This window comes from Anomaloglossus baeobatrachus, chromosome 2 (genome assembly GCF_048569485.1).
Source record: "Anomaloglossus baeobatrachus isolate aAnoBae1 chromosome 2, aAnoBae1.hap1, whole genome shotgun sequence".
Lineage (NCBI taxonomy): Eukaryota > Metazoa > Chordata > Amphibia > Anura > Aromobatidae > Anomaloglossus > Anomaloglossus baeobatrachus.
In genome coordinates, this window is record NC_134354.1 from 125702183 (window position 1) to 125717355 (window position 15173).

At 43.4% G+C, this 15173-nt stretch overlaps 1 protein-coding gene across 1 annotated transcript in view; it reads left to right on the forward strand.

Moving 5' to 3' along the window:
* The window catches only part of SH2B2 (SH2B adaptor protein 2), a 172977-nt gene that overhangs the window by 96642 nt on the left and 61162 nt on the right, over window positions 1-15173 (forward strand). Inside the window, exon 2 of the mRNA XM_075335309.1 lies at window positions 1466-2331. Coding sequence (XP_075191424.1) covers window positions 1492-2331 — 840 coding nt within the window. The 5' untranslated portion in view covers window positions 1466-1491. The remainder of the gene's footprint in view (window positions 1-1465; window positions 2332-15173) is intronic.

Genomic DNA, 15173 nt, shown 5'->3' on the forward strand with positions numbered 1-15173 from the left:
TTCTTATATGTAAATGAGCTCTTCCAGGCTATGGGGAGGATGTTGCCTGGAAGAGAACTCTGCCTCCAAAGCTGATTTTAAATAACAGGGCACATTACTAGTTTAAGTCATACAACTACCACAGTACAGGAGAACTTTGTCTTCTTACAAAAAAACGTTAGCAGCTGCAGCTCTCACAGCTCTGCTGTATTGCAACAATATTGAAACCCTGTATGGCTGAGAGATGGAGGCTGAAGCTGAGAGGACCCTGCAGATGTGTCAGTTATAATTACACACAGCTCTGCAGTGAGGTCCAGAGAGTGACCGTCACATATCACACTGGTAATTCCTTCTATTTTACATCGGCTCTGGAGGCAGAGCTATCTTCCAGATAACATCCCCATCCCCATAGCCTGGAAGAGTTAATTTAAATAAAGTGATGAAAGATGAGTTATCAACAACAAGTCATCTGATATGAGACATACAGGTATGACTTTTTTCACTAGTCTCTATCCTTTATGCCCATAATAATAGTTAAGATAGGTCAAATTTGGTTCTCTGGAGGCGACACTATCTAAACTATTATTATGGGCATACAGGATAGAGACTGCTGAAAAAAGTCATACCTGTATGTCTGATATCAGAAGCTTTGTTGTTGATAAATCATCTTTAATCACTTTATTTAAATTACATCTTCCATGTTATGGGGAGGATGTTATCTGGAAGATAGTGTCGCCTCCAGAGAACCAAATTTGACCTATCTAAACTATTATTATGGGCATACAGGATAGAGGCTGCTGAAAAAAGTCATACCTGTATGTCTGATATCAGAAGCTTTGTTGTTGATAAATCATCTTTAATCACTTTATTTAAATTACCTCTTCCATGTTATGGGGAGGATGTTATCTGGAAGATAGTGTCGCCTCCAGAGAACCAAATTTGACCTATCTTCCAGATAACATCCTCCCCATAACCTGGAGGAGGTAATTTAAATAAAGTGATTAAAGATAATTTATCAATAACAAAGCTTCTGATATCAGACCTACAGATATGACTTTTTTCAGCAGTCTCTATCCTGTATGCCCATAATAATAGTTTAGATAGGTCAAATGTAGTGCTAGAATGTTGAGATGTTAGTCCATGACCGTTTAAAGGAAAGGAAAGCAGAGGATATGGATCTTTATAAGAAGAATGGCGTTCTGACCCCTCTGATAAAGATATATCTCGATTTAATGTGCACATAATATTTTTTAATTTTTAAATAAATGAAAAAATAAAGTGCAAAACCAATAAAAAACTGATGGAATCACATACATTTAATCTAATTTGCATCCTTTTGTTATCCACTACAAATACTAATGCAAACACAATATAAACATATAAACAGATTTCTGCATACTCCTATGATCCACACCAACTCCACACAAGATGTTGTAAATGCCTTTTTACTTTTCCATCTGGTCATTTTCTTCTCTTTGCCTTGCAGACTTCTTAGAGAGGAATGGAACAGCCATGAATGGTGATGCACTTAATCAAGACTCTTCCTCCCAGCTTCCTGACTGGAAGGAGTTCTGTGAGCTTCATGCACAAGCCGCTGCCGTGGACTTTGCTCAGAAATTCTGCCAATTTTTAAAAGAGAACCCTCACTATAATGCTCCGGGAGCAGAGACCTCGTTCTCCCATCATTTTGCTGCCAATTTTTTAGATTTCTTCAATTTTGAGGTTAGCAGAGTATATGTATCTGATTCTCCAACAAAGTATAACATTGTACCCTTTGTAGGACTACAAAATTGCCAGGTGCCTTTAGCAAGGGACTTTGTTTCCAGGAAAGAGGAAACCTCCACAGAGTCATTAGATAGCATGGAGAATACCATGACTAATAAATATCGGACTCAAGCCAGGGCCCACAAGGTTTCATCATATGGACACTCGCGAAGCTCTGAGGATGTTTCAGTACATGGAAGCTCTAAGGCAAAATTTAAAAAAGGTTTCTCACTGAGGAATATGAGTTTATGTGTGGTGGATGGTATGAAGGAGATGTGGCACAGAAAGTCCTCTCCGGAGCCCGGCATAGACAATGGAACAATGAAGCGGTCAGAACAGTGTACATCTGGCAACAAGGAACAAGTGGAGCCACGGGAAAAATGGACTCACAAATTACGCCTGTCAAAAATGCAGGCGGCTAAGGTAGATGCCGTCGATATTCAGCGAGAAGGAACTCTCAGGTACATGGTTGCCGATGATACCAATTGCGTTGGTAGCTCTCAGTGGCAAAAATGTCGTTTGCTTTTGAGAAAAGCTGTGAAAATTGAAGGGGAAAGATTTCTCCTTGAGTTCTATGTGCCTCCTAAGGTAAGAAATAAGATTACGTTCATCTTAAACTGCATGTATTTATCAAATGAAGAGTGGTTGTAATTCTCTATCAAAAAAAAAAATCAGATTATTTGTTCAAACTGGTTGTAGGATAGGATCGGTGCTGATACTAAAATCAAAATAAACTAACTAAGATCTTCATTTACTTGTCCTATTTTATCCTTCCATATCCTTATTCAGTAGGTAAGTATGAACATAATGCCGCCCAGCGGGTTGGTAGAAAAGTATAGCCAACATGACATTCCTTGTTTTCCCCAACAGCTGCATTTGGAGGATCATCAAGAGGCTCTCATAGAGATTAGAATTGTCTCTTCAGGGAGGAAGGAGACGAACTCTAGTGCCACCTATTGGAAGTATCAATCCTAAAAGTCAAAAGTGGCTCTTTAACAATCCTTTTCATATGATCTAGAATTTATGCCAGACCAGAACCTCAGTTTGCAGACACGGTGTTTCAGGTTGATTGTCCCTCGTCAATGCAAAGTATGAGATCTGATCTGGCTGTATGAGAAGCTAAAGTGGGGTCTAAGGGGAGAACTTTTCTCCTTGCAGAGACTGACAAGCTTTTAGGATTGCTACTTCCAATAGGTGGCACTAGAGTTCGTCTCCTTCATCCCTGAAGAGACAATTTCAATATTACCCAGAGGAGCATTGCAGCTATAAGACTCCTCACCACTGACAGCCAGATCGGTTTGTCAGTCTCCGCAAGGAGACAAGATTTCCTCTTATACCCCACTTTAGCTTCTCATTGGGCAGTCCCCATTTTTTGTCTGTGTGTTTTTATCTTTTAATAGATCCAGTAAAGGTTACAATTTATTATTAATTTCCTGTATACATATTTCAGTATTGCCCTGCTGTTTTGATTAATAATTCCTGAGTAATTATACACCCCTTTGTTAATTTGGAGATTGGTGATATGTATGACCAGCTGTAGTCTCCTTAGGGGGAATTAGCATTAATCTAGGGAAACTTTGAAAATTTGTAACTAATACTATTTTGAAATTTGAAATTTTGAAAATATGAAATTTTGAAAAATCAAACTTTTGCTAAGTGGAAGAATACAAGGTATTTGAGATGAGCAATTAATTTTTACAAGAGTTGTTATAAATCGATTTGAGTGTTCCAGTCCACCCACCAGTGGCCTGTGGATGCTTTATGGGAGAGGGATTGCCGCCTCTTACCTGCTAGCATTCGCGGCCATTCTTTTCATCTAGTGCGATTTATTGTGGCTACTTTGAGCACACCTCATATCGCACCAGGCCAACTAATCAAAATAAGAGCCGCTGATGTTGGAAGTTAGGAGGTGCGCCCTCTCCCATGCATCAGCTACAGACCATCATCATGGCCAACGGAATGGGAAGTACAAATCGATTTGCACTTACTCTACAATTTACATTTCAACTATTTTGTTCTTTGGACCACCTCACCCTACAGACGACATCTGGTTAGCTGAGAGATTCTCTCTACTTTCCATCTCATTCTCTTTACGGTTTCACACTTGTGTTGAACGGCATCCGTTGCTATCCGCCGCCTTGAGGAATTACAGTAACCGTTGCAGGAAACCGTTTTATTCCTCATAAACTTCTTTTAGCTATGGATAGCAACAGATGGCCTTGCGTTGCATCCATCAGCCGACGCTGCGTTGCATCCGCCTGGCGGATGGAACGCTGCATGTAGCGTTTTTCTGCGCTTGTCGGAGTGTCAAAAAACACAACCAGCAGGATTCTGTCGGCGTCCGTTGTTTTTATAATGGACGCCTATGGTGGCAGATTCCGTTAGAATCAGTCATTTGACAGATTCCGTTAACGCAACCGTCTTAACACAACTGCGCATGCCCAGATGTGTAAAGTCAAGAAAAAAAAACTATAACAGATTGCGTTAATTTGTACGATCCGTTGCATCTGTTGTGCCACTATATGCAACGCATCCATTGCATCCATCACACAACGCAATGCAACGGATGCCGTTCAACGCAAGTGTGAAACCGGCCTTATTTGTACATTGCATTCCTGATCCTAATCCTAATTCCTGCTTTTTACTGAGGAGGGGCAAAAGACCATGATCTAAGATTACCGTATATCCACATGGAAACCTTAGCTTAGAGCCCAGCCATATAAGTGTCACCTATTCTCCCGCAGAGTCAACAGTTGCATTGTTTTCCCATAGAGTGTTGCGTATAACTTCTCCTGTCTTCTTCCTAAATTTAACTGAGTTTTAATAAGGAATTTTGGAAGATACAGATCTACATAATAAACTCTGTGTATTAAGACTACAAACTCATGAAAATCTATATCTGCTGTGAAGCAATCATTGAGCCTGATGTTGGCAGTAACCCTGAAACTCATTCTGCCAGTGGTGCATGAGCATTTGTCTGTCCTGGCACAGATTCTGGAATATTGTAAAGCCAAGGGGGCTTTGTCCAGCTGCTGGATATCTGTGGTCCTCCTACACAAGCTTAAGTAGACCGTAGAGATTAGTTTCATAATACGGTACATTATTAGGCAATTATTGCAGCTCGAGCTTGTGAACTGGCAAAAATGTATTTTCATAAAAGAACATTGTACTTCTATCAACTCTATTAGAAAAAAAAAAGTACGCAAAATGTATTCAATTATTCTAACAAATTGAGAAAATGGCTTGAATTGTTCTTACCTTTAAGATTTAAAGGGAATCTGTCACCAGGTGTTTGCCACCTAATCTGAGAGTAACATAATATAGAAACAGATACCCTGATTCCAGCAATGTGTCACTTACTGGGCTGCTTAGTATAGTTTTGATAAAATCACTGTTTAATCAGCAGTAGATTATCATTAGAGGATTACTTGGCCTGCTGGCAGGTAGTGCAGCATATTCATGAGCTCTGTATAACTGCTAGATCTACAGCAGAAAAAACATAGATTTTATCAAAATGACAGCAAACACCTCAATAAGTGACACATCGCTGGAATTGGGGTCTCTGTCTCTATATTATGCCGCTCTCAGATGAGGTAGCAAAAACCTGGTGACGGATTCCCTTTAACTATCATCCAGCTAATACTAAACTCACTCCATTGAAGGGAATCTGTCAGTAGTTGTTTGCTACGTAATCTGAGAGTATGATGCAGATATGAAAGCCTGATTCCAGTCATGTGTCACTCATTAGGCTATGTGTTGTTATTTTAATAAAATCAGTGTTTTATCAGCAGGAGATTATCACTACAGGACTCGGTGTCTCATGCTTCTTAGTCCTCCTGCTCTGTGTAACCTCATCCCCACCACTGACTAGCAGCTTTCTGTAAATATACACTGTACACAGATATCCGCCAATCAGTGGTGTTGGCGGTATTATAAGTGTTCAGCTTTAGAGAACTGGTAGTTCTGCAGCAGAAAAAACAGTGATTATATTTAAATTACACCAGGCAGACTAGTAAGTGATATAGCTCTGGAATCAGGGTCTTTACCCCCTATATCATGCTTTTCTCAGATAGGTTAGCAAAAAACCTGGTGACAGATTTCCCTTTATGGGGTTACTTGTCATAAGAGTATTCTTTATATGTTCATATACCAAAATATAAAACAGAAAATAAGATAAATATATATATATATACAGTGTAATTCAGCTAAATAAAATAACGGAAGTTTTATTATTGAATCGGAGTCTGAGAACAGGAATTATTTGTCTGGACAGTATAGCTCTGATTTTCTTAATGGTCTGATACTCACACAAAAAAAAACTTAAACAGCTTTTTACTCCATGTAGTAGGTTCTTTCACGGTGTCTGCCTTTGTTAAGGCTGCCATTGAATTCATGATACTCCCACCCAGATCAATTAGCACAACCACAAAACAAAGTGTATGGCTGTGAGAAGAGCAGCTGATGCCAAGAGAAGCTCGTTGAATATTCCGTTTGTACATCTTGTGTGACTGAGGGAATAAAATCCGTCCATTAATTCATTTACCGTGGAGTGTGAAGCCTCAGCGTCGTAGTGAGATCATTTTCATTAATCTTCTATATCTTATGTAGGCCGACAACACATTTCATATGTCCTTTGTAGGCCGCAATCAGACCTTAGTGATTTTTGGGGGTACGCCATGAAGCGGTCTGACTTCCATCAGTGTTTGATCCGTGTCAGTTTCTACCATGGGTGATTTTCTATATATATATATATATATATATATATATATATATATATATATATATATATATATATATAATATATATATATATATATATATATATATACATATATATATATATATATATATATATATATATATATATATATATATATATATATATATAACTATATCAATTGCATCTCCCCATCCAGTCCAGTGTTAATAACACAAAGCACATGGATGGCAATCATTTATCATGGACACATAAATGTGTTTGGGCAATTTTGATCCGTGACTCAGATAAAGAAGGACATGTTCCATGTATCGACCAAAACAAAACAGGGAGACGTGATAGATCATAATTTGGTTATATAGGTTGAAAATAAAACCTAGGTCCATCTAGTTCGGCCTTCCTCCACCAATTCTACATTTTGTCAGTAAATCATTTATAATCCACAATGTTGTGTGTACTGAGGAAATCATCCAGCCCTTTTTTAAAAGCTGTTAGGCTATGTACTCACAGGACAACATACCCGCAGATTTTGCCGTGAAAAACGCGCGGATTTATCTGGATTTTCCAGATAAAGCCGCAGGTTTACGCAAGTACAGAGAAACTCCCCATGTTATCCTATGGGATTTGGGGAGTGGTATGTGCGGCTGCGGAAAATGCTGCGGATGTCCCGCAGCCACCTGTAACTGCATGTCAATTATTCATGCGGAAATATCTGCGGATGTCCCGCCTTTCCACTATGGAGATACAGGGCGGGACGTCCGCAGGTATTTCCACACTTATCCTGCAGGTTTACCGCAACAAAAATTCTCAAATCCCGCAGCAATGGATAGCTGCAAATTCTGGGGAGCAGCTGCGTGAAACCTGCGGACAAACATGAGGCAAAGTCCGCGGTCACATATTCTTATAGTGTCAGCCATTACTACCTCCTGTGGTTGTGCATTCCACAGTCTGACTGTTCTAAGGGCGGCGTTACACGAGACGATATATCGGGCGATCGCACGAACAATCGTACCCGCCCCCGTCGTTTGTGCGTCACGGGCAATTTGTTGTCCGTGGCGCACAAAGTCGTTTACCGCCATCACACGGACCTACCTCCCGAACGACCTCGCTGTGGGCAGCGAACATCCTCTTCCTGAAGGGGGAGGGATGTTCGGCGTTACAGCGATGTCACACAGCGGCCGGCCAATAGAAGCAGAGGGGCGGAGATGAGCGGGACATAACATCCCGCCCACCTCCTTCTTTCCGCATTGCCGGCGGAATGCAGGTAAGCTGTGTTAGTCGTTCCCGGGGTGTCACACGGAGCGATGTGTGCTGCCTCGGGAACGACGAACAACCGGCGCGCAGAAGGAGGAACGACGTGTCAATGAGCAACGATAAGGTGAGTATTTTTGCTCATTCACAGTCGTTCGTAGCTGTCATACGCTACGATATCTTAAACGATGCCGAATGTACGTCACGGAATCTGTGACCCCGACGACATATCGCCCGATATATCGTAGCGTGTGACGCCGCCCTAACTGTAAACAACCCTTTCCTATTTAGCTGCTTGAATCTCCTTTATTCCACCCGTAACCCTTCCCTCTGGTTCTTAGTATTGTTTTTGGAAGGAATAGGTCATGCCATTCGTTTATATGGAACACACATGTACAGTACTTTTTGTTTTAAAAGATGCATCGGATTATAAGACGGACCCCAAATTTAGGGAAATAAAAAGGTAACAAAAAAACGTTTTGGTGAAAATAGGGTCCATCTTATAATCCGGTTGTATCTTACTGGAGGACAGCAGCAGTGGTAGAGCGGGGTCACAGGGAGGCAGGGGCAGTACTGGAGTAGGTGTAGTAGGTGTCTCGGCTATGCTGCGGGCGCTGTGAGGCAGGAGCCATCCTCGGTGATTGTAGGTAACAAATATCGGTGGTGCGGGCTTCAAAGAAATAGCGCCCGCAGTCAGCGCGTGCCCAGATTGAGCTCTTGGTTTAATTAAGAGCTCAATCTGAACATGAGCCACCTTCGGGTGCCATTTTCCAAGTCCGCTGCTGGAAGATCAATGAGATGGAGGCAGTGCATGTGCAGATGAGCTCTTGGCTTGTCGAGAGTTCAATCCGAGCACGCACCTGGAGCACCCTGGGCAATGTCTCTATTTGGGAGTGTCACAGTGGTGGCCGTTCCCGGTTCCGTGCCCTGGGCCCTTTTTGTAATGGGGGATATTTACAGGGGATTTGTGAATAAAGTTATTTGTGACGCCACTTGCGGCGATGCGGCTAAGTGTAGGGAGCCGCTGCTGCAGGTTTTCCTGGGGCTGATGGAATGTGCAGCTCTGATGACTTGGGCCCTCCGCAAGTAGGGTATTACCCCAGCAGGTGTATGGTGTAGTGGACGTCAAAAGAAGGGGTCCAGACAGGTATTCAGTGCAACTGGTTTACTCATTTTTCAGGTGTTAACTGGTTGTCCGAGGTCAGCTGGTTTCGCCTCCAGGTCCCCTTCGTCCCAGTGCCAGTCTGGTTCTCTGGTACCTACTTCCCCTGCACCTGTCTCTGGTAAGTGGGTCCTCGTGGTATGGAACACTGGGGTTCCCCGGTTTGTGGTTTGTCCACCTCTGTCCACCTGACGGTAGCGTGAACCCCGTGGAGTTTGTGTCTCTGGTCCAGTCCCTGACTCTCCCTTTGCTACTGAGTCTTCAGATTCTTTAGGGTAAGCAAAGTCCTTGATGGTACCCTTTGCTGGGCAGGTATTAACAGGTCAGCTTGAAGCTCTTTCCTGTCCTAGGGTCCTGTACCCCGTCGGTGCGTAGTTCCGGGAGTACTCCACCGTACTTCACCGGCAACCACCTCTCCTGGGTACCAGGTCATCGTCAACCCTAGTCAGGGTGTCACTTCTCTTCCACCTTCACACTTCCACAGTCACTACTCAACTGACTATGTCTGCTCTCTTTCGCTGCAGACTTCCTTCTCTGTTCTGACTTCCTGTGTTCCCGACTACTCTCCACAGTCTGCCCATCCCACCTGGTCAACTAGTGGACTGGAGTGGCTCCACCTCTAGGCGGCCATCCATGGTCCCACCTTAGCTGGGTGCCATTGTATGGGGGATTGTTGTGGAAAACTGGGATTACCTGGGTTTTTGGTGGTAGCGGCACTGGGGTTCTGGGTACCTAAGGGGTTGGCCCTGCATTCTGGTGGGGATGCAGAACCTTGTAGCACTCTGATGGTTTCAGGGGCGCTACATGCCGACTCCGGACGCAAGTTCTTTGAAGCCCGCACCGCTCACATATTCTTTAATCACTAGCTCCTGCATTGCCAAGACACCCGCAGCATCGCTCTACTGCTGCCACTTCCATCTGACCCTCCTCCACCGCACTCCCCCCAGGTAAGCTACAACCAGATTATAAGACACACACCCCCATTTTCCTCCTAAATTTTTGGCTGGAAAAGTGCATCTTATAATCCAAAAAAATATAGTATTTATATATATATATATATATATATATACTAGAAGGTGGCCCGATTCTACGCATCGGGTATTCTAGAATTTACGTATTGTGTAGTTCATGTATGATTTTTGTTATATATATATATAGATGTTGTTGTGTGTAGTTACCAAGTGTTTGTGTAGGGCGCTGTACATGTTCTGGGTGTTGTCTGGGTGTGGCGGGGGCTGAGAGCGGTGTTGTATGTGTGTTGCGTTGTTTGTGGAGCACTGTGTGTCTGTAGCGTTGTGTGTGTGTGTGTTGCGCGGTTTGTGTGGGTGTGGTGTGTTTTGGCGGGAGGTATGTTTTGTGCAATGTGTGTGTTGTGCGGTATGTGCGTATATTTATGTATGCCGCGGTGTTTGTGTGTTGGGTGTTGTGTGTGTGCGGCGTTGTCTGTGTGTGTGGGTGTCTGTGTATGGCGGTGTTTGTGGTTCCCAGTGTGTGTGTGGTGTGTTGTGTGTGTGTGTGTGTGTGTGTGTTGGGGGGAGGTGTGCACCTCCCATCGTGCTCCATCCCCCATGCTGCGCACCCCCCATCGTGCCCCATCCCCCATGCTGCGCACTCCCCATCGTGCTCCATCCCCCATGCTGCTCACCCCCCATCGTGCTCCATCCCCTATGCTGCGCATTCCCCATCGTGCTCCATCCCCGATGCTGCGCACCCCCCATCGTGCTCCATCCCCCATGCTGCGCACTCCCTATCGTGCTCCATCCCCCATGCTGCGCACTCCCCATCGTGCTCCATCCTCCATCCTGCGCACTCCCCATCGTGCTCCATCCCCCATGCTGCGCACTCCCCATCGTGCTACATCCCCCATGCTGCGCAACCCCCATCGTGCTACATCCCCCATGCTGCGCACCCCATCGTGCTCCATCCCCCATGCTATAATAGTTCTCCTATTATACTCAGAGAGGTGTATAATAGGAGGACTATAATAGGAGGAGTAGTCCTCGGGGGAGAGGAGTATAATGCCGGCTCCCTGCACATGTGTACCGGGAGCCGGTGTATGCTGATAACTATGATACACATCGGGTAACTAAGGGACCTTAGTTACCCGATGTTTATAATGGTTACCAGCGTTCACCGGCTCTGTCACGATCCCAGCATCGCAAGGTTATGTCTGGCGCTGCTGGGATCCTGACGGAGCCGGTGTACACTGGTAACTATGATACACATTGGGTAACTAAGGGACCTTAGTTACCCGATGTGTATAATGTTTACCAGCGTACACCAGCTCCGTCACGATCCCAGCAGCGCAAGGTTATGTCTGGCGATGCATGCGGAGGGCCGGGGCGAGCGGCCAATCCATGCGGAGGGCGGGGCCAGGCCGAGGCGAGCGACCAATCCGTGGGGGGGGGTGGGGCCATGGTGAGCCCAGCGGCCAATCAGCTTTGTGTCACCGTAAGGACACAATTTTGGAGCAAGACAGACAGACAGACAGACAGAATAAGGCAATTATAGATATATATATATATATATATATATATATATATATGAGATCTCCTCTGAGATATCCTTTTTCTAAGCTAAACAAACCCAACTTTTCCAACCTCTCATCATATGGGAGGCCTTCCATCCCTTGTAATAATTTAGTTTCCGCCCTTGAACTGATTCTAATTTCTAAATTTTCTTTATAAAATGTGGAGCCCAACACTGGATCATATATTACTGTTGTGGCCTTACAAGTTATAATGAGTATTCAGTCCTTGAAAACGATTGATAGAACACATGCGTGATTCACAGACATCTGAAGGAGGCCTTATCATTTTTGCTTCTGTAGAAGCTGAATTTCTCCCTCTATGGCCACAATTACCAAATGGTGGGGATGAAGAGAAATGGTAAGGGGCAAAACATTGATTTTATAAAGTAATTTTAAGTATTTCTAGCTTGAAAAATACCTTTATCATAATTTTATTATTTAATGTGCTTTACTTGGTGCTGGGGGCGAGCCCTAGGTAGAATCAGTCTTCTTCTTCCTCTGGCATCTGACAATATTGTCCATTCCTTACTTCCACTGTGTCCTTCCCTGACTAGGAGGGCAGAAATCTATTTCTATTGGCCGCTGCGCAGGACGCAGAAAATTATTATGCAGATAAATGTCTGCGGGATGTGACCACAATAGACAGTTATAGTGATTTAAGTTTGATTCAGTTAAAAAAATTATGTATTTGGCTCTGAGTGGAAAAATACGGCGGCATTATACTATGACTTACCCTCCATTCATTGTCTGTGGGCCTGCCAGATATAGCTTTACCGTACACTGTACTCCGCGTCCTCTGCCAGCCCCAACGACAATTAATTGAGCAGAGATTGAACATGCACGCCTCTGCTGCATTTAGGACTGGTGTTCTTCTGCTTCCGCAACCCCATTCTAAACATCAGTGTTGGTCCCAGCTTTTGTTCTCTGAGCAATCAGTATCCCTTATCCTATTCTGGGAATAACCCCTTTAAAGCAAATCTGCAAATAATAATATCTAACCTGGAATTATTAGGCACATAATTTGAAGATACACGTATTTTGAAGACTCTAAAACCCAAGGGTAAATGATAATTTTTGAAAGAGCCATTACCAATCCTCTAGACCACATATGACAAACTCTGGCCAGTGGACCAAATCTGACTCACAAGCTGGTTTTATCTGGCCCATGATGCCAGGCGCCGATTATCCTGTATGGAGGGCTATGTGATTCCCATTATTCTGTATGGAGGACTATGTGGGGGTCCATTTTTCTGTATGGAAGACTATGTGGGGCCCATTATTCTGTATGGAGGATTGTGTGGGGCACTGTGTGGGGGAAAGAGACAATCAGGGAAAGAGACAGACGAGAAAAAGACACACCTGGAAAGAGACAGACTGGGAAAGAGACAGACCTGGAAAGAGAAGGACAGCAAAAGAGACAGAGAGACAGACAAAGACAGACAGGGAAAGACTGGGAAAGAGACAGGCGGGGAAAGAGACAGGCGGGTAAAAAGACAGACGTGGAAAGAAACAGCCGGGAAAAATACACACCTGGAAAGAGACAGACGGGGAAAGAGACAGACGGGGAAAGAGACAGACGGGGAAAGAGACAGACGGGGAAAGAGACAGACGGGGAAAGAGACAGACGGGGAAAGAGACAGACGGGGAAAGAGACGGACAGGGAAAGAGACGGACGGTGAAAGAGACGGATGGGGAAAGAGACAGACAGCGAAAGAGACAGACAAAGACAGACAGGGAAAGACGGGGAAATTGTCAGATGGGGAAATTGTCAGACGGGGAAATTGTCAGACGGGGAAAGAGTCAGACGGGGAAAGAGTCAGACAGACACAGAGAGACACAAAGATAGAGACAGACAGACACACAGAGAGACAAGGAAACAGACAGACAGACAGAGACTGGGAGGGAGACAGAGAGACACTTACTTTCCCGTGCAACGCCCGGGTACTACAACCAGTATGAAATAAATAGTATATTACAAAAAAAATAAAGTTCTATTACATAAACCCTGGGTAACATCAGAAAACTATTGCTCAGGTTCCTATAATGCAAAAACTGACAATACAGTTTAGGATTTCCTAGCTGCCATATTACACGCTGTCCAGTTGGTAATTTAATATATTTCTCCGCACCCATATATATTTGCTTTGTCACTAATAAAACTCTATTTTATATCACATTACCTTAGGTACGGATTTAATTATATAACTTCTTGTGAGGGTTTTTTTTTCTGAAAATTTGGGTAAGTATGTGAAGGCCTTCAAGTATGACCAAGTAATCTATTCTAGTGCGAGGGCAGATGGTATTTTAGGGGACGCAGATGGTGAATTAGTTAAATAAATGCAGAACAGGAATGAAGAATGACCCCAAATTCCCAGGAGTCTTAGGACACATTTCCACAACACAACAAGGGGATGAAGCACATTGTAAGAGGTCATTCACTCCTAAACCTTACATGCACTGTAGCTAATGATGAGAACAAAGACAAGACTATTAAAATGTATCTCAAGAAGTGCGCTAGTTAGTAAGATACACCGCAATGAAGCGTATGAGATCAATAAGCTCCTGGAGCCCATTAGATCAATAGGCTCTAGGTCACTACTTACAGTGCTATCTCCATGCCTCATTTTGCCTGAGCGCAGCACACAGCGGTGCAGATCTAATGTGCTGATGTGTGTACAGTGAGGAATAAAATATCATTATAATTTCCCCGTTTCTGATCAGCAGCTCCGTGTCTGACTTCTCGTGCTATAATGAGTATTTTTTGTGCCTTGATGATCAAGCTACTTTTTTTTATTTTTGATTATCTCTTTTCAACAGAGGCCTTTTTTTATTTTTCCATTGACTTGTGGATTTGCTTTTATGGAAAAAAGTCATTTTTAATGGCACCAATTTAGGATAAATGTATAAATTATTCCTTAAAGTGTATTTACAATAAAGCTTCATTCAGACATTTGGTGATTTTTCTCGTACATAAAAACAAAAACATTTCACTGTTATTGACCTCAGTTTCATCGTCCGGTCTGTGTATCAGTTTTTGCCACTTGTGTTTCATTAGTAATGTTCACCTATAAAAACATTAATAAATACCATATTTTCCAGACTATAAGACGCAACCTAAATTTTAGAGGAAGAAAAAAACTTTGAGGCAAAAAATGACGCTCTGTTATGGGGGGGGGGGTGTATCTGCTGCTGACACTGTTATGGGATTAATCTCCCCCCAATTCTATACTATTGTCCCCTATCCCGGGCCCCTACCAGGTATATGCTTCCCCCATCCTCATGTATATGTCCTCCATCCTGGTGTGTATGTTCCCCATCTTTTGTCCTACCATAGTATATATGATTCCCATCATGGGCCCTTCTTTATATATATGGCCCTCATCCTGATATTTATATATATATATATATATATATGTCCCAATCATGATATATACTGTATATGGCCCTCATCTTGGTATATACAGTATGTGTCATGCTAGGTATGGGAAAATACCAAGCAAATGGCAAAAGGGAGTGAAGGGAAGAGGGAAACCCTGTGTCTAGGGAAGGGGGAGATGGTGACCCCTGATCAGACCATCCGCTGGCTCCTGGCTCCAATGACCACCCTAGATAGGTTCCGACCCTATGCGCCAAGCAGGATACCTGGCCCCTGCTGACCCTGAAGTGGGCCCTAGGTAAAGAACGGAAGGGATGAGGGTTTAGTTCTAAAAAAAACACACAGTGAACACAAACAGGGGAAAGTAAACAAACAACTTATCTCCAAGATGACCA